General features: G+C 39.5%; 1 protein-coding gene across 1 annotated transcript; it reads left to right on the top strand.

Moving 5' to 3' along the window:
* The first annotated feature begins 11722 nt into the window (after positions 1-11722).
* On the top strand, positions 11723-15224 carry PPDPFL (pancreatic progenitor cell differentiation and proliferation factor like). Its single transcript, XM_075141889.1, has 5 exons — positions 11723-11857; positions 11973-12069; positions 13029-13118; positions 13210-13309; positions 13736-15224. The coding sequence occupies exons 2-5, from the start codon at positions 12015-12017 to the stop codon at positions 13746-13748; spliced, it is 258 nt and encodes an 85-aa protein (XP_074997990.1). The 5' UTR covers positions 11723-11857; positions 11973-12014; the 3' UTR covers positions 13749-15224.
* The last annotated feature ends 4328 nt before the right edge of the window (positions 15225-19552 follow it).

Here is a 19552-nt window from a genome sequence, read left to right as displayed (position 1 = left end):
CCACAGTTTCAATTGCAGCATTGTATGCTTTTGGTCATGTATAGCCCATGTTAAGCTTCAGAGAAAGCTATGTGAAGAAAACCTCATAGGCTTGTACAGATATGTCTAAAGTTTTAAAAGCATTTTTTAAAGTAGGTTTTATCTTGGCAGACTGTAAAATAATATTTTTTTTATCACGAGGGAGATTTCAGAAAATAAGATGTTTGGTTAACACCCTGGTTCCCTCATAGAAATGTTACTGCAAATGGTTGTTGTGCAAAAAGAAACTAAAACAGAAAAAACAGATAACAAGTTCGAAATTATGTATAATTTTTCTGATGAATACTGAGTGATTAGTTATTTTTAAACTGCTTCTTCAATCAATTTTTTTTATTTGATTTGATTTTCAACTTCATATAAATTAGTAGAACAATAGCATCATCACACCTGTCGTGCAGATAAGATACTTTTCGTTTCCTCAGAAGTATCTAGATTTCTATGTATTTGTCAGGGTTCACATGTCACAGTGGCTCCTGTAAGAGAACAAATTATTTATCAAGCTTTCTTTATGGTACAGGGGGAACACATGCCTTCATTTTGTAGCACTGTAAGCAGACTAAAAGAATAAAAGTCCTGCTTACTAAACAAAACTATGGAAAAGGAGAGTCTTAGTCCATCCCTTGTAGTTTTGTTTTTTGGACAGCACATATTTTTGATAATCCTACTGTTCCCACAGCAAATATTTAACCACATCTTTTTAATTTATAACTCTGATGTAACCTGTTGAAAACCAGAGCTCTTTCTGGGAAGTGTCTCTTCAGAAAATCTGTAGATACACTCAGCTAGATACGCTCAGTTCTAGTGAAACTATGGTTTTGGCCATGATTCCTCCAGATGACCATGAGTGAAAGGCAAAAAGTGCCCAGCTAAAATTTCACTCTACATGTGGGTATGATCTGGTGTCATTTTATGATTAGGTTATCACCTAAGGAGACTTTAAAAGTCAATGATCTAGTTTACTTCAGGCTAGAGCTGGAAGTCATTTTGGCAAGTGAGTATAGAGAAGTTAGTATTTGCTTTGAGGAGGTCTTCTGATCTAGCTTTCTCGCATGGTAGCCATTTTTTGTTTTGTTTTACTTTCTTATTCTCCCTACATGAAAAGATAGATTAATCCATGAATTCTTATTTTCTTTGTCACTGGGGTGGGCTCATGCCCATCACAGTTTGAGGGTATCGTGGTTTAACCCCAGCTGGCAACTAAGACCCACACAGCCACTCGCTCACTCCCCCCGGTGGGATGGCAGAGAGAATCAGAAGAATAAAAGCGATAAAACTCGTGGGTTGAGATAAAGACAGTTTAATAAGTAAAGCCAAAGCTGCGCACACAAGCAAAGCAAAACAAGGAATTCATTCACTACTTCCCATCAGCAGGCAGGTGTTCAGCCATCTCCAGGAAAGCAGGGCTCCATCATGCATAATGGTTACTTGGGAAGACAAACACCATCACTCCAAATTCCCCCCCTTCCTCCTTCTTCCCCCAGCTTTTGTATTAGTGAGCATGACATCATATGGTATGGAATATCCCTTTGGTCAGTTGGGGTCAGCTGTTCCAGCTGTGTCCCCTCCCAGCTTCTTGTGCACCACCAGCCTTCTTGCTGGTGGGGTGGGGTGAGAAGCAGAAAAGGTCTTGACTCTGTGTAAGCACTGCTCAGCAATAACAAAAACATCCCAGTATTATTAACACTGTTTCCAGCACAAATCCAAAACATAGTCTCATACTAGCTGCTGTGAAGAAAATTAACTCTATGCCAGCCAAAACCAGCACAGAGGGGTTGTTCATCTTGTCAGTGGAGTCATCATTTTTCCAAGTTTGCTCTAATAATTTTCTTTGTCTTTGAAGATTCAGTCTCTGTTAGGCCATTTAAAATTGGATGATGCCAGGAAACTGAAATAGGTTTCACAATAATCTTGTTTTTCTTTGTGTCATCCTCCTTCTCAAGGCAGTAAGCCTCTGTTTTTCACCCTACATGCTTATTCAATACTCATCTTTTCATTTTCTGGCTAAGGGTCCAAGCTGGAGGCACCTGTGACATTGGGAGATTTCACAATCAGGAACTGGTAAATCAATTTCTCTGCATGAGGAACAGTCTATAATGTTTAGAGGCTTTCAAAAAACTGCATTTCGTACATTGGGTCAGTTTGACTGTCTCTGAATGCAAATCTGTACATCCTTCAATACCATTTCTACTGCATTTGCTAGTTCTATCACTTTGAGCCAGTCATTACATTTTAATTCTCTAAATGTTACCACAAGACAGACATATGTCCTGTATCATATTCTCTAGGACATTTTCAAGTGTCTAACAATCAGCTAATTGTTTCTGGTTTTATTGAAGTAACTGTTTCACCTTGCCTCTCCATTCCACTATAAAGCTTGACGTGTTCTACTATACCTTTGGTAGCTTTGGTATATAAGTGGTTTTGCTGATTTTCTATAATTTGGTGGTCTTCTATAAGTCCTGTTTTTCTCAACAAAATTCTTCAAAGGGAGTAGATTGGATTGTCACAGATATGAGAAGATAGGAATCAGGAGGAGAGATGGAGGGAACGCATTAGTGGTAATCCTAATCTGTGGTCTCATACATAATAATTTAGTGTACCTTTTCAATTGCTGCCAATTCCAGTATTCTGCCAAAAGTCAACTTTCACGTAGAGTGTGAAATGCTTTCCATTTCCCAATTTATAAAGGATCTATTGGACTTGAATTCACTCCAGAAACTTGCAGTTAACTTAATTTAACTGCATTGCAAGCAAAATGGAGGAAAAACTTGCACTTAAGCAGGGTGAGGGAAATGGGCTGTGGACTTTCTGTCTGATCAGACTCCTCATAGCTGAGACTGACCCTTGTAAGACTATTTTACAACTGTTGTACTTCAGTGGTATGAAGATAAATGAAAAAAATGCCTATCATTCTTCTCACTGGTAAATCAGAAAGTGGCTAAACTCAACCCTTTATACTAGATTTAGTGATAAGAAGTAGATAGGACACTGACCAAATGAAAATAAATAGGAAAACTTAATTTAGCTGTGTTAAACTTTGACTACACTATTGAGTCCATTCTTTAGACCCCCTGTCTAAGTCTGTTTTTTCCATACTGGCATTTGTTAAGAAAACCTACTATGAACCTGACCAATAAAATTATACTACAAGTATACCTGTGTTTCTGAAATTGCAAGGCTGTGTGTAAACCTCAGTTCTCATTCGTTAGAGAGAAATGGATTAAACTTCTGCATGGCTGAGAATATTTTAAACTATAAGAATGGAGTGACGGTCAAGGAGCCAGGTGTTTTGTGTCAAGCAGCTGTATGCAGAGTCGAGTCTTCTGGAAGCACTGAGTCTAGTCACTCTGAGGAGAGGTACCTGTAGCATCAGCAGAGTGTGGACAGCCTCCCAGTTACCTGAAGAAGATCCCCTCCACCAGCAGCAGATCAGTCTAAACATCCACTATTGATTCTATATCAAATTTGATATGATTCAGTGTCACAGTAAGTAGACAAGCACCTGTCAGCGTGGATTCTGCATAAGAGGCAGAGGACTGCAGCAACACATCTCAACTGAATTGATCTTATTTAGAGTTAATTAGCATCTCTTTAAGACTCATTTCAGAATATAGGTCTATGGTGAGAATGGTTCACGTGTTTTTGTTAGTGCCTTGGTAAAGCATGTCCTACAGTTAAGAAACTCTGGATTAAAGGACCACTTGCCATTCTTTCATTTCCTCTTCCTTGTTTCTAGGATTGTAAATCTGTACTTATACTGTTTTAAACCTGTATCTATCCTGCTTTAGTAGCAGTGAATAGGACCTCAGGTTCCCAAGGCTCGTGGCATGCAAACAGTGGATCCTGACACAGACCAAGTAATTGCATCCACATTAAACTTTGGCAGGGTGTTTGTGGGTTTTCATTGCAGATTTTGGTAACATGGTTATTAATCCCAACCTGTCTCATGCATATACCCTGGGACCATGAAGCACATTGGAAAGATGAGGCCCTGTCTTCTATGGTTACTCTTGATTTGCCAGCAAGAGAGCTAAGACCTACAATTAGGAATATTCCCTTATGGACATGAAAGAACGAGGCAAACCAAGATCAGTGGATAAATTCCTTCTTCTCTCACTAATACATTTCACCAGGGAGGAATCATAACTTTTTCCTCCCTTGAACAGAAAGAGGGTCATTCTCCCTTTAGTTTGACCAAATGTTGTGACTTTCAGATCTTGGGGTCTGGCATATCTGAACAGGATACCTCTAAATGTCAAAGCAAAGTTTCCAGTTCACAAACGCAGTGTCTACCTGGGACTACATTGCTTTCTCCTTTTCTGAAAGCCTTTCTCATCTTTTGGAGTTCCTCTCTCTGCTCTTTATGCTGTCTTCTAGTTTTGGACCCTGAACTCCATGGGAGCTGGCTGGGCTGCCTTGCAGCAGCTGGTCATACGAGGAGGTGAAGCCTTAGGAGACCTAGAATTACTTTGAAAAACAAGAGTTCAAACATGTTTATTCAAACGGTAAAAGGGAAAATCAGGTCAAAGACCAAAACCAAATTTTGAAAAGCAAAACAAGATAGGAAAATAAGGACATGCAGATAAGATGCACAGTACATAGCCAAACACAACATGTAATAGCAAATAACACACAAATCATGTCAAAAAGAGTTCCCAGACATAAACATGAAGGTGTGTAGACAAGGGGACCTGAAGAAGCCCCTCATCTTCTTTCCTCAGCTCCAGCAAATGCTGCCAACTATGCCTTCATTGCCAGTGAGATGAGTTTGTAGTTGGAGTAAATTCTGCTGGGGTGCCGGGCATTTTTACCTTGAGAAGTGCCCAGCTGGGCTACCTTTACTTTTTCATGGAGGCAATTTGAAGTGCTGTGTCTGTATGTTGTGCCTAAAGGCTCAGCAATGGTGTCAAGTAGGACTGAGACTGGCACTAATGGTCTCCCAAAGAAGCTGCTTGTCTGGCTCTTTTCCCTCCTTTTTGCTTTTAAGTTGTCACAGAAGCAGGGATTTAAGGTGCCTATTCTCTACTTTTTCATTGCTGATATGTTGCTTATTTCAGGCAGAAAGCCCTCCCTAGTTGTCTGAATGGGACTGTGCACCAGCTCTTGCTGTGCTAGAAGATTTGGCACTGGGGGTGTAGAGGCAGCTTTGCAGCAACCTGAGCAAAAGACTTCCCACCAGTAGGTGGACACGGAAACAGTAACCACATTAGATTCATTAAGATCTAAAGAAATGCAATAACTGGACCCTAATTAGACACCTACACCCTAATGTTAAACATGGTGAGTTTGCAAATGGATGCCTAGGAGAGACTCACTTGATTGCAAGCTTATTGGGCTCTGGACCTCTTACACCAGGCACCACTGATGTCACATGAAATTAGCTAACCCTAGCCAGGGAACCTTGTCAGGGAACAGAACATGATTGTCCGTACAATTAAAATGTTAGAAAGGTCCTGAAATGGCTTGGAGTTTTCCCTGGCTCCCTCCCAAAAAATTCCCAGACAGCTTGGGATTTAACACAAGCAAGAGACAATTCTTCACAGACCATTTTGGATGTAACCATATTGTTTTATAGTATAAAACAGCGTGGATATAGGCCATTCCATACCAGTTGTCTTCAGGGCCAAAGAATGGTCCCAAGCATATTTAAACTACTAGTACAGACAAACTCTAAGTGTGTGGGAGTCTAGAAAAAATGGCAGAGTCCCTGGTCAGTCCTAATGATGTTTGCACTTCTGAGGCCAACTGGTTAAAATGTGGGAGAAGAAGGAAATAACAAGCATGATGAACTAAGGATCTGGCCTATCATCTTTGTATAAGAAGTCCTACACTGTCGGTGTTCCTCCACTATGCCTCTCTGCAGGCTGGTCTGATTTGTGAGTGGATGAAGATTTTCATTTTGCTTCAGGTGCCCCTGTAGAAAACAGAGTAGTTATCTGAGACATATAATGACATACTGGATGTGTTTATTGCAATGGAGCAGATTGAGACATACAAGGACATGCTGTGTGTATTTACTATAGAGTGGCTTTGGAGGAGACAAAAGTGCTATGGAAGAGTACAAGATGATAGAAGAATGAGCCGTCTGCATGGGGCTGCTTGGCTGATAATATGGCTTTCACTAAATCAGCAGACATTTGTGACTTATGTAGAGCTAAGGCAACTGTCATTTTTCTTGTTCCCAGGCATGAACTCCCACTCACTGTGGCAGAGTAAGCTCCTGCAGCAGCCTACACTTTAAAGCTTAGTTCCTTCCCAGAAACTTGGTATGAACAATTTCAGACAGGTCCTTCGACACCTGCAGGACAGTTGTACAGGCTGGGCTGTAGATTCTTCTGATGTGACCTGGCAGGCGGACGCTTCTCCAGCATCCTAACCACCCTCACTGTACTCAGTATGACGTTAGCACTGGGGTCAGGAGATGGGGCAGGAGCTAGGGAGATTAGAGTGACACACCCATCAAAGGGACCACAGGGCATAGCCACCTCACTGTGTAGGGCTCCTACACACCTTCGTGATATAACCTGTCCTGACAGTTGGTTCTAACCCAACTGCACAAGTATACTATCTTTGACTTCTTAAATTTTAAAGAGTTCTGCTCTGCGATGTGGTGGATGCTGGCCTGGGCCAGCTCTGTTGCTAGGTTAATGGGAAATCTTCCAGCTGCAAAATTATGAATATGTGCTTCTTGTTCACAAGCTCCTTGATTCCTTTTGCACCTTATGCTGCTTCATTCTGAGCATCTGGACTGGGGACACAGCAACTAGCCAAGAAATGAGGATGCCAAGGGTGTCATATCTCAGTGCTGATGAATATTGGCTATACCCTGTGGGGTATGCTAGGCTATAAGCATATTCTAAGATGCCTTTGCAGAGCTGCAGAGGTGTCAGGTTGTGTTCAGTCTGGTGAGGCTGAGTCCATGCTACTTGCAAGGACAGAGAGTAGGTGCAGAAGTGAATCAGAGCATAGTCTGTGTGTGTACATCAAAATGCAACAGTACTGTTTACAGCAATTTGAAAAAGTGGATGCTACACAATAAAATGTTTATTTGAACCAAAATAGACAAAGATACTAAAATACGCATGTTTTGGCTCTGCATCTCTACTGGATGTGAAATTAAATAACAAGCCAACTCTTCTCATCTCTATAGATTAATCAATTTCTAGGGACATATTAAAGGGTTATATAAGCATGCCTATGATTCAATTTCATTGTATTCAATTACATTCCACTAAATTACATATTCTATTTTGTAGGAATACAATTTATAACCCCCATATTTTGTCATGCTGGAACCTTAAGGCTTCTTCTTTGGAATATTTGAGAGACGAAAGTAACAAAAATTCCAAGTATTCATATGCTGCCTTAGATAGATGTAAAAGATGTAGCTTGCTGGAAGAATTTTATCAAGCTTGTGCAGCTTGTATCTGGATCCAAAGAAAAATGTGTTTCAATTAAGTGCTAAAATATAGCTAAAATAGCACACGTTAAAATGTTTTTGTTTTCTTATGAGTGTAGTGCTACACAGGACGTGGAACTGAATGAATAGCAACTTGTAACAGCTTTTGAAAACCTGATGTATTTAACTGTAAATGCACAAAGTTGTACTAACAATTCAGCAATGCGTATAGTCTTTTCCAGTATTTTGGCAGTGCAGTTTATAGGTCAAAATACATGTTTTCACTACTTTTGCTGACATTTCAGGCAATGTGCTCCATTCAGAGGCGTGCTGCATGGAGTCTAGAGTTCAGTAGTTACCCTTTGCTTTCAGAGTCATCTCACCTGATACCTTAAATGGTCAGGAATAATTAAAAAAAAATCTTTTTTCCCTTCATTAAATGTTTTTTTCAGAGTATTCCATTCAGATTTGTAGTAAGGCATAAAAATAGTAACAATAAAAAAATTGCCAGAACCCCGGTAAGCAATCAGTTCGCTACTGGGAGCGGTCATTACTAGAAAGCTGATGATTTGCAGTGGTGGCACATACTGCAGCGGTGAGGAGAAAGGCTTTTTCTGTCCCTTCTGTGCTCAGGCTCTTCCCAGCAGCTCTATGGCCCCGTGTCTCTTTTGCAGGCTACATACAATATAAACTTCCGTTCCTCTGCCACCTTGCACACTGTCATTTAATTATTCATCAATTCCTCAAATCCTCTTGGTTTTGATAGATGAGCCCCGCATTCCTGCTGAGGTGTCTGGCTTGGAAGAATATTTGAAGAGTAAAATGAATGAAAAAGGTAAGTGATGATACTCGTCCTTGGAAGTAGCTAACAAACCAAACAGGTTTTGATAACTAACTTTTGCATACCAAAGGTTTGTTACTTTACATAGTGGAGCTACTTAATTTCTTCAATGCAAGCCTCTTTTTACAGACGCCTTTCAAAATTTGACAGAACAAGTAGGTAAAACAGTTTGTTGAGACAGCGAATAATTAGTTACTGAAAGATGCATGAAGGAAACATTTCTGAAAGTTCTCTGAAAATGTTAATACACCCATTACAAAATACTAGCCAGGGAAGTTCTGTCTTCTCATGGAGAGTCATACTGTCAAATTAAGACACAATTCCCTTCAAATAAGAGTGATTTATACTTTCTGTACAAAATTTGATTGAAATGTTAATTGCAGATAGGCAATAAGACTGGGCAAAGAAAAAGTGCAAAATCTGCTCCTCCAGAAGGGAAGGGAGGAGGGAATACTCTACCCTCATGTGCCAAAAATGTACCTTTCTGCATATGCATGTGGAAAGATGCTTAAACTGAAATATTGTTCACATCTCTCTAAATATTAATGCCAGAGTACTCATACAGTCATTCAAAGGACACAGCCACAAAGCAATACTGTACAATTTCCAATGCCACACTACTCTTCCACAAGGTTAAGTAACACGGAAAAGTAAAAAAATTGTCACAAAAGCGCATGGAAGAAAACACCCAAAACAAGTCCCCCAAAAGATTGGCATTGTGCTCACAGATATTCCAAGAACTAACAGAGTAGCTAAGTTTATTTGATAAACATTGTCTAGTGAATAATTGACAGGTCGGCTTCAAGGTAGACTGTTCTTTTGGTTTTGTTGTTGTGACTGAGATGTTTTACTTTTAATGCCAGGTAATCCTGGCATTTTGATAAGTATCCATGATTCATGGGATGACATACAATTCAGTGTTTGGTCCATTTTATAGTTACGCATACACAAATGTTAAATGAACACTGTTGTTAAGGTCACAATACTAGCCAGTGAAAAGGCTGAAAATGTTTCTTCTGTAAATGCATTTTCATAAAATTGGGGATTATGTACTATTTATTTCATAGGGCCCCTGCCTCTTCTGGCATGAAGCATAGATAGGAACTGAGCTTGTGAAGTTAAAGAGAGTATAGAGTGCATTTAGTAGGACTTCTTCCATGTTTGTGACAAAAGTTGAGTAGCGAATGCAGCAAAGGCTTCCAGGGAAAAAAAGAACAGGTCAGTGGTTAAGGCAATTGAATGCTGTCTTGAAAGCTAAATTATAACCTTGCCCCTGAGTTTGTAATTGATGCTATGCGAGTTACTTACATTTATCATAGGTGGCCACTAACCAATTTTTTCAACGTCTGATGAAAATCTGATTTATCAACATGCTGAGTACATAAATCTGGATCTGAAGTGAATGAGAGCTATAAGTGGGTAAATGAAGTGTGGCATAGTGCTAAATAGTTATAAAAAAATAAAGTCCTAGACTGCTCTCATATGAGACACCTAAGCTTTGTGGATTCTTTTATCTTAGCTCCTTTGGATCTCAGAATTCCCACTTGTTAACTGAAGATAATAGTATGCCTTGGTTTTGTAGCAATGCTTGAAAATAAATGTGCTAGTATTTTAGAAGCACTCTGTCAAAATAACCATGGAAGAAAAAGCACTGGTGAAATCTGTAGTTCTGTATTCAGAGCATGACTTGAAGAAAATACAATAGAAAGGACATAATGCCAGATCGAGTGGGAGAAACGGTGGAAAACTTCTCATTAAATAAGTACTTTCTATTCCAGTGCAATGCATGAAACAGGGCTCCAGAAAAAAAAATGGTAAATGACCATGTACACTAAATGATATAGTAAAATAATACACATGCAGCTGTGAAGCAATTTAAAGTTTCACAGACCTGGTGTTCCCCAGCTCCTGATCATTTTGGCGTGGCTCCAATATGGATGGATATTCATGCGGATCGCAAGAGAAGCACTTATGTCTGCTTTCTTGCCAAACACAATGCCTAGACCACGGGCATGTTAGAGCCTAAACAGTTTTTGGACAAGGTAATGGCCTTGAGAAAGTTCTGAGTAGTTTAAAACAGGATCTTAAAGCTGAAAGAATATGGCAATACAATAAATGATAATGATACTAGCATCGTCTAGGACACAGTGCTATCATCACAAATGCCCACCCTCATGGCCCAAGAGGAGCACTTCCTACAGCTCTCTGAGGAGAAGCTTCCCTTCTTTCAGGAATGGATCTGACAATTCCGCAGAGTGCCCAGAGGACATTTACAGTGGCAAAAGCAAATGGGTGGTCAGAAGTTTATTGCCCAAAAATAGAACAAGCCTCAAAATAGAAATTCATTATTAAGACAGAAAAGAGATGACTGATACAATGAACTAATAGTTCAGTTACTTTTAGGTATCCATAAACAAGGAGCTGTAACAGTGGGTAGGGACATATGCTGTGAATGGGTTAAAAAAAAAATGTAAAATTTTCTACTCTTACAGTGCTTTTTTTCATAACGAGATAAACTTATAGGGTAACTGGTGCTAATGTTTGGTACCAACCCAGCTGCAAAGTATTTTCTGTGACAATCTCGCAGATTTGACAAATGTTTTACTCAGGAAAGACTGCCACGTTGTCAAGACTCTGACAGCAGGTCAATAAAAAGGCCCAGGAAAATACACTATGCTTATCTGTTACAACTGCTGTGGAAGTATTATTTTACAGGCATTTTCCCTGCAGTACGCTTTACATCCTTACAAATATGCTAGAAGGTATTATGAACTATGTCCTTATCATTTGAGATAGGATGCTACTCAAGGAGTCAGATCCATCGCAGCAACACGGTATCACACACCACGTATGGCTGTGTTCTTATCCACAGCTCCTGCTATGAAAAACAACGATAAAACACTTCCTTGTGGAGCAGGAGCAATTCAAACAGCTAAAACTGCTTGTTACTTTTTCTGTTGACAACTCTGAGAGGTGAGGTAACACATTGTAGGACAAGTTTTGCCATGAGATAGGATTACAAGAGAGTTGTGCATTTACGTACGGGAAGAAAAAACTTGTTTGGTGATCTGGGACTTAGTATTAACTTTACGAAGACTTCAGATTATCAGAGGTTTCACTTGTTACCGTGAGAGTGGAAAGCATCCTCTGACTTCACTTTCTCTAGTGTATGTGCGTAGCACTGTGCATATTTATAAAGAAAATGAAAATCTCTACTGAAAGAGGTACCTGTCTGCTTCATCTCCCTCTTCCTCTTCCCCGCTGGGGAGTGAGTAACTAACGCAGCAGTTAGTCCCCGCTTAATGCACTCCAGAAAAGTGCGCAGAGATGACACCCGGGAAGAGGGACCGAGGGGACCAGGACGGGGACTCGGGCTGTCCCGGGCCGGGCCGGGGCTGGGCGCCAGCGTGCCGGGGGCTGGCTCCGTCCCGTCCCGCCCCACCGCCCCCGGGGCGGGCCGCCCGCGGCCGCCGCCGCGGTCCATATAGGGGCGGCCCGGGGTATCGGCGGCATTCGCTGCGGAGGGGAGTGCGGTCCCGTTTCTCCCTCCCCACGGCTGTTTTCCCCGGGCGACGCAGGTGAGCCGCCGGGGCCGGGCCGGGCCGGGGGGCTGCTGCGGCGGTGCGGGGCCTGCGGGCCGCTCTGCTCCGCCGGGCGCGGCTCCCCTCGGCAAAGCGCGTCGTTCCCCCGCAGGCTCCTCCCGGAGAGAGGCGGTTTCCCCGTCGCGCCGCTGCCATGGCCTCGGTACCCTCCGCCGGCTGCCTCCTGGCCAAGAACCAGTACTACAGAAGTAAGTGCTCGGGGGCCGGGAGCTGCCCCCCGTTCCCCCGTCCCCGGCCGGGGGCTTCTTGGAGGGAGGCAGGCAGAGCCTCCCCGCCGCTATGCGAAGGAGATGTCCGGTTTGCGGCCACTCGTGACAAAATCAGAAGGTGTTTCAGGTGACTTCTAGATGAGCTGGAGGCAAAAGGGTGGTTCTGCCTAGTAGTTTTTTAATTGCTTGGAGAGCTTTTCGTTATATCAAGGAACTTCAGTTGTAGTGAGCATCTGCTTCTGGCTATTCATCTACTTTTTTTCCTATTTAGAATAGTTCATTAGGGATATGTAATATCCTGGTTTGTGTGTGGTTTTTTTTTTTTGTTTGTTTGTTTTTTTTTTTTTTTTTAAATTATAAAACATGATATAGAAAAAGCGTTAGCCCAGCAAGTCTTGGCTTCTAGCTGTACTTCATATTTACTTTGCAGACTGAGACAGAACACAAAATCAACTCACATTTTTGTTTCTAAATATGTGAAATACTCTCAAACCAGTGACTATCTGGTATATTAGGATCCCTCCATATAGAATGGACACTGTAGTGGGAGTATAGTATTTAGTTGTATCACAATGGAAAGTATAGCAATTAGGTTGTTTTGGACTTGAATATTCAAGAATAGACCCATTTGTCTTGATAGCAATGTGTGCATGATCATAAGATTTGTCACTGATTTCAGTGAAAGTTACGTAAACAGATCTCTATGCTTTATGTGAAGAGTAAGTAGACTGAGAAATCAACTTATATAAAAACTTTTATATAGACAACTGTAGTAGAAAGGTGTATAAAATATAGAAGTTATACTTTGTAGCTAAGTAAGCTTATCTTTTAAGTTGCTTCCTCCAAGATAGCAGCAGGTCTGAAAAATTCTTGGCATAGAAATAGTGTACTCTCTCGAAGCGTTTTTCATTATGTGTGTCTCTGTTTTCCATGAACAGCAAGACAGAACTCGGAATCCAGTGTTTCTTCCAGCTCCTCCTGCTGTTCGGATGCTGTGAACATTACAGACCAGGACAAAGCATTTCATGGTATTGTTCCCTTCTTTCAAACAGTATTCTGGTTTTGCCTGTTTGTTATTCAGCCAGTGTCTAATGGTGTGGGCTTTTTCTCCTTGTGCAGGGTTACCTGAATTAATTGATAAATGTTGGTGGATAAAAAGCTTTTTCCATTGTGAACCATCTCCACCAACTGTTGGCAGAAAAACACTATCAGCAAGCAGGTGAGTCCTGTTTTTACAATGATAGGGATAACTTACTCATTCCATTTTCCTTTTGGTAAAAGTGTTTTAGCTGATTACAACTTGTTTACTAACAATCTGGGGGATGCAATGCTATTTTGATCACTTAAATAAAAGATACTGCAAGTGTACAGCTATAGAAGCTTCCCATGTTTTCATTTTAATAAATGAACTCATGCTACTTCACATTAAGCAAGTGCTAGTGATTCTTACTGTTCTACATTTATAGTGATGTTTATTTAATCCTCTACTTAGAGCACTTGCACACCCATTTATGCAGTTTACCCATTTTACTTTATGTTTAAAAGCTGATATGAATGCATTCAAAAATACTTAGGCAGATAAATACCTTTGAGGAAAATATAATGATAATACTACTCATAACCTTTTTTATATATATTTCTTCAGTACCAACAGTTGAATATGACAGCATGCTGGCTTTACTGACTGAGATACTACGTACAGACTTGTTTTTCCAAGAGGCTTGGGATCTTCCTAATGTCTGGGTTCAGCAAGAAGAAAACAAAACCTTTAGGAGAGCGGAAAAGTGTATTTTTCAAAATATTTGTCAGTAGCTTAAGTAATGTTACTTAATGGACATATCCATGGCCTACCTTGTTCATTAGAGTTGCTATAATTTGAGATGTCTCTCTACTGGAAGTTACCTGGATTAAATATCCTGATGACTGACTTGAATAGTTAGAGAAAAATGACAGTAAAAGTAAGATATTGTAGGTTTAGGAGAAGCATGTATATTGAATGACTTTGCAATAGTTAACTTTTACCTTCAAGATATCACTCTATAGGCAGTCACACTGATGTAAACAAGATTCAGATATATAGTCCAGAGTAGGACTGCTCTATGGTACATGTTTTCTATCAATTATTTGTATACCAGTTGCAGGGAGTAAGTTTACAAGAATGCTTGTTAATAGCTTTGCTTTTAGAAAGCCCAATTACACAAGAAACAGTAATTAGTCTGGTCTCTTTGTTCGAGCATGGTGCATAGATCCCAACCTCAAATACTCAGGTACAACTTTCATTCATATCTATGCATGTTGGTGTTGAGGACAGAATAGAAGGGATAGACAAGAAACCAGTGATCCTAACAGACGCTGACATCTTCCAAGCAGAAGAGCAACCTTAATCAAAGTTGATACTCCTAGCTCTGTTTTGCTTTTAGATTACCCTCACCTGCTTTGCTGTAGCTTAAAGAGCTACTTGTGTAGCTCAAGTGACTAATCCTATCAATATTCTCTGCTGTCTGTCAGCTTAGTTGTTATGTGCTAGATCTGGCAAAGTATTCGAGTCAAAGTAATCACATTAATGTGATTAACCAAGTCTACCTTTGTCATGATTCATGCTCTTGAAAGACACTGTAACATAGCTTCATTTGGTCTTCAGCGTTGCAAAGCAGTACATCAGCTTGTTTATTCTACTGGGTATGACTGAAATGCATCAGAGGTCATAGAAAATAACAAGTATTTGGCTGGACGATATTTCTCTAAATTATCTATGCAACTTTTTGATGTACTGTCACTAAACCTACCTGACCTTTGTCCATCACTGGATGAACTAACAATAGCAAACATTAATATAGCCAACATTTTTCAGTATAGGTTAATGGTTGTCATGGTTATGCATAGTACTCTGAAGTGTATCAGTGACTGCTTCAGGAAGCTTATAGCTTTGGTGGAGACCATAAATCCATGGCACATGGCAAGAGAAAAGAACACAATTCTGAAAACATAATTTCAGGAATCTTAAAATTGACTTGTTACATATCTTACTTTACTGCTATTGTGTAGTTTCATCTTTGTCCTTTTTCTAAGTGTGCAGAATGAATTATTCTATTTTTTATACTAAGATTTTTTTATTAATAAAGTTTTAATCAGTATTTGGTCTGACTTATTTTTGGCCTCTAATAACAAACTGGTGTTCAGTGTTGCTTGTAGTGTGGTGGTGGGTGGTTTTTTGGTATGTGGTGTGTTTTTTTTTATGTGAAATATTAGTAAAATATAAAATTCCCACAGAAGACCGTGTGTGTGTGTCACATTCTTCCTTTGGCCACTTTAAAGTCTGATGTGAGGTGAAGAAGGAATGGTAGAACATAAGAGAGAAAAAAGATCCTAACACCTTTTTCTGTAACATCATGTTGTAAAGAAAGGGAGGAGGACTCGGCCTGCTAGTTGCAAGAAGGTGATTGTGGCTCTCTGAACATGCTTGAAGCCATAGAGGAAGGAAATGCTGTAGTCTTTATTGTACATGAGAAAGACAGGATATAGAAACACCGGAAAAGTGCAGTGGCAAGCTTCCATATTGCTCGCTGAGCTAAAGTTGCTTCTGTCCTTATATAGTCAGAAAGTGTGATGCAGAACATGCTGGAAGAGCTGATAAGCTATTAAAAAAAAAAAACAACCCACCCTTTTTTTTTTTCTTTTTTCAGGGGGGAAGGCTGGAAGAACAAGGGGGGGGGACTGCATATTATTTGCATTCACCTGCTTAGGCTCTATGAACTAATTGTTTTTGTAATGGCATCATGGTGATGGAAAACTCTGTTCTGGAGAGGTGCCCTCGTGCCATCTCCATCATCTTTTACTGTGATCAGATCAGCATTGGAGCGGCACCACCACCAACTCATAATTATTTGTGCCAGTTCTTCAAAGTATAGTTACCCTGTGATGGATGAACTCTATTAAATAACCTATATAATAATCTAATGTTGACAAACTCCTGAGAGGATATGGGTAAATGGGACATAAGTGCTTGCTATCAAAGGGCTGCATTTTCTTCCATCATAGTAACCGATAATCTCACCTTACTTGTTTAGCTGAAGTAGCAGTATTGGGTGCAAGATAAAAATGTTTTGTCAATTTGTGAGATGCACTGAGGTACAGCCACTACCATAACCGAAGAGGACTGACAGGACTGGCTGGACATCAGTCTACTGGGATCATCTCCTGGGCAGGCTGAGGCAAGGATGTCCAGGAGAAATGTATCAATACTGGGAATAACTTTTTAAAAAGACATTATTCAGGGTTTGCTTTGTTTTGTTTTGTTTTGTTTTTTTCCTGTTGCTCTTTTTGCAACAAGTGAAAAACCATCTCATCCTGGCTTTGAAATACTCAGTGATGGAGAGTCCGTAAAACAATGTAGTAAAATTTTCAATGGTTGATCACACTCACCCTTAAAAATCTTCCCCGTTGCTGCCAACTTGAATTTCTCTGCGAACAGCAGTTCAGGGGTTAGTCAGGAATGCATGACTCAAATAATAAGTAAAAAAGTTTTAAAGTGCTGATTCGACCTCTCTTTGAGGATCTTGACAGTGATTTCTGAAGAGGTTGTATCATTTTGTTTAATCCCCAGCTACACTGACTTCAAGAAGTATTTCAGCACAATAGGAGTGAATCAATAGGTGGAAGCAGCTGGAGATATGCTTTTTGCTTCTGTGAGTGAGAGCTAAAAGCCAGGCTCTTAGAGTATGTTTCCCACTCTGCAGTTTACTTATTTCAGATTAGGTGAGGACATACAAACTATTTGTAATTAAGCCAAATGAGAAGGAAAAAAGTGATGGTGCGGTTTTGGGATGGTATAAAAATGTTGGCCAGTTTAAAATCTTGGAATCTAAACCTCATGCTTTATAAGCTGATTCGCTTGAAAATGGAATTTAATGAATAGATTCCTTAATATCTCAAATCTTAATATGTTCTACCCATTGCAACAAACTACTTTTATGAAATAGCACACCACTTCACATTTTTTTTAAATTTAATTTTAAAGTAGTTTTCAATCCTGTCTTTGGTTACATGTATTGTGCATTTTTTGTGTTTAATTCCATTGTCACACCATATAGAGTAGCATCTTCATCTCAAAAAAAACCCACCTTAAATTTTGAAGAAAATTTTGTAACCTATAATAGATTCTTACAATAAACCTATTTTACATATAATCTATCTTTCTAAGAACCTCTAAATTGCAAGTTTCACCATCTCATAATAATGCGAAATGTGAAAGGATAATACTAGGGGTAAAATACACAATGAAATAAGTTGAATAAGTATTTTCCCATCATATTTTAACCAGATTAATTTAATGCTGTCATGACTCCAGCTCAGACCCACCGTACATTTAAGTTCAGGTGAAATTTAGAATTACTATTGAATCACACCGACAGGATGTGTTAGTGGCTAGACAATTTCTCCATGGCGGTAGCAGATCGAGTGAAGTTTTGAATGTAAAAGGCAAGGTAAATGTATGTTTTATGTAGTAATCCCCTCACATTCTGTCACAATAAAATGCCTGCCTGCAAAATACACAATCAATTTGGGGGAAAAAACCAAAATACTCCACCAACCCTCCCCTCCCCCCCCCCCGTTCTCATTCTGTGCTTTCCAGAAACATATTTTTCTAGGTGAAGCATTAGTTGCTTTGTATTTCTTTCTAATTTCATTGCAAAAGAATGACAAGCTGAAATGCATTAAGCAAACAGATTGTTACTTTTACTACTTGTTTTTCCTGGTTATCATAATTATTGTCCTACATTAATCTTATGCAATTATTGCTTAATGTATTTAGTGAGGGAGTTGTTTGTTCTCTGTTTATCTATCACCGCAGTGTGAATGTAACAGAAGTGCTATCTGGAGGTGGCAGCTTTGTGGCGTAAACACTTTTTAAACACCTACACGCCATTAAAACAGAGCTCCAGTGACTAAGCGGGTCAGCTCAGACCTTCTGAGGTAAATGCACATAGACTGTAACTCTCTCCTGTAAGGACTGATTTTTATTCTGCATTTTTACAACATAGCATTGGACATTAACCTTGAAAGTCATCAACTGCTAGGCATTACAATATTATATGAGGCCTTTATGACTAATTCTGAAAATGGATGTCCTTTCACTTCTTTTTGGACATTAAAGCATCCACAGCATTTATTATATATTTTAAAGGAAGACTTGCCCTGAGTAAGGACTACGATTTATTGGCCAAAACATTCCTCAACTAAGACCAGGCCTATTTCTGTACAATATCAGTCAAATACTGTAGCCTCCATATATTTAACTTGCTTATGCTCGTAGCATTTAGTTCAGCCCCAAACAGGAAAGTCACTTGAGATTTATTTAAACCGAAGGCCATTCTTCTTCAATGTCACCTAATGCTGAAATCCACTGAGATCGAAAGTGCTTTTCATAATAAACGTAAATTAATTGATAGTGGATTTGAAGTAAAAAAATAAAAAGGTCACAAAGTGAACAGTTGTGATACTCATTCCCACCTAACTAAAATCCTAATGATAAGTATATATAGGAATTGCTATGGCTCAAAGCATCACAGAGATTAAGTTTACGTCAATGCTCACTAACTCACTCTCCTCTCCCCCAGTTGCTCTCTGCACTAATTAAAAAAAAACCCCAAACAATCTTTTAGGAGCTACACAGGAATAATATAGAAATTATATAGAAAGAACAGCCAGGGCAAACAGCAGTCCCTTTAATCATAGAATGGGTCAGCCTATCTCCAGGACATACATCTTTCTGTCTCTGGTTAAAAAAAAAAAAAAAAGTATTTTGCTATGGCCAAGAAATAATCTAGACCTTGTCAAAAGCTCAGAAAGATCAGGCACTGGCATCATTTATATTGAGCCAACTCTCAAGTAAGGAAAATGGAATGAAAGAATCCACAGCCTCACTGCAAAATACAATCTTTTACCTCAATAAAACCTTGATTTTTTGGCTGAAAAATAACATCCCTGAAATATGTTGACAGGATAAGTTCCTGTGATGGCCAGTGGGAGTTTTGTTTAAGACCTCTTTTATGGGCTGGTCTTCTCAGGAATTGCTTCTGTTTGCCCCCCAGTTTTATGTAGATGTTACTTTAAAGCAGATTAAGTCTTTATGCAGCCAAGCAAAAACTCCTTGAGACGTACCCCAAGTGTGTATTCAATTCAAAATGTTGTGAATTTTGGGGCAAATATAATTTTTTAAAAAATCCATAGTATTTCAATGAAAGAACAGAAAAAATATATGTCAAAACATTTTGACTGACTGTAATAATGACTGTTATAAGGAGATGTAGTGTGAGGAATAAGCTGAATTTAACATTAACCTGCAATAGCAGAGAGAGGAAGCATTTTACTAATCTCTGAGAAAGCAACGCTAACCGCTGTAGTAAATTGTGTATGGGGGCTTGATTCTCCCTTCCTTTCAATACGCGGTTGGACTCAATGA

The sequence above is a fragment of the Calonectris borealis genome, chromosome 2 (genome assembly GCF_964195595.1).
Source record: "Calonectris borealis chromosome 2, bCalBor7.hap1.2, whole genome shotgun sequence".
NCBI lineage: Eukaryota > Metazoa > Chordata > Aves > Procellariiformes > Procellariidae > Calonectris > Calonectris borealis.
The sequence above is the reverse complement of the archived record's forward strand: the minus strand, read 5'-3'. Positions and strand labels throughout refer to the sequence as shown.

Excerpts from the sequence above, each read along its gene's own strand:
- PPDPFL (XM_075141889.1), top strand. The coding sequence starts at position 12,015 with ATGGCCTCGGTACCCTCCGCCGGCTGCCTCCTGGCCAAGAACCAGTAC. Across the intron at positions 12,070-13,028 it reads CAAGAACCAGTACTACAGAA|CAAGACAGAACTCGGAATCC; the intron begins GTAAGTGCTCGG and ends TTCCATGAACAG. Across the intron at positions 13,119-13,209 it reads CCAGGACAAAGCATTTCATG|GGTTACCTGAATTAATTGAT; the intron begins GTATTGTTCCCT and ends CTCCTTGTGCAG.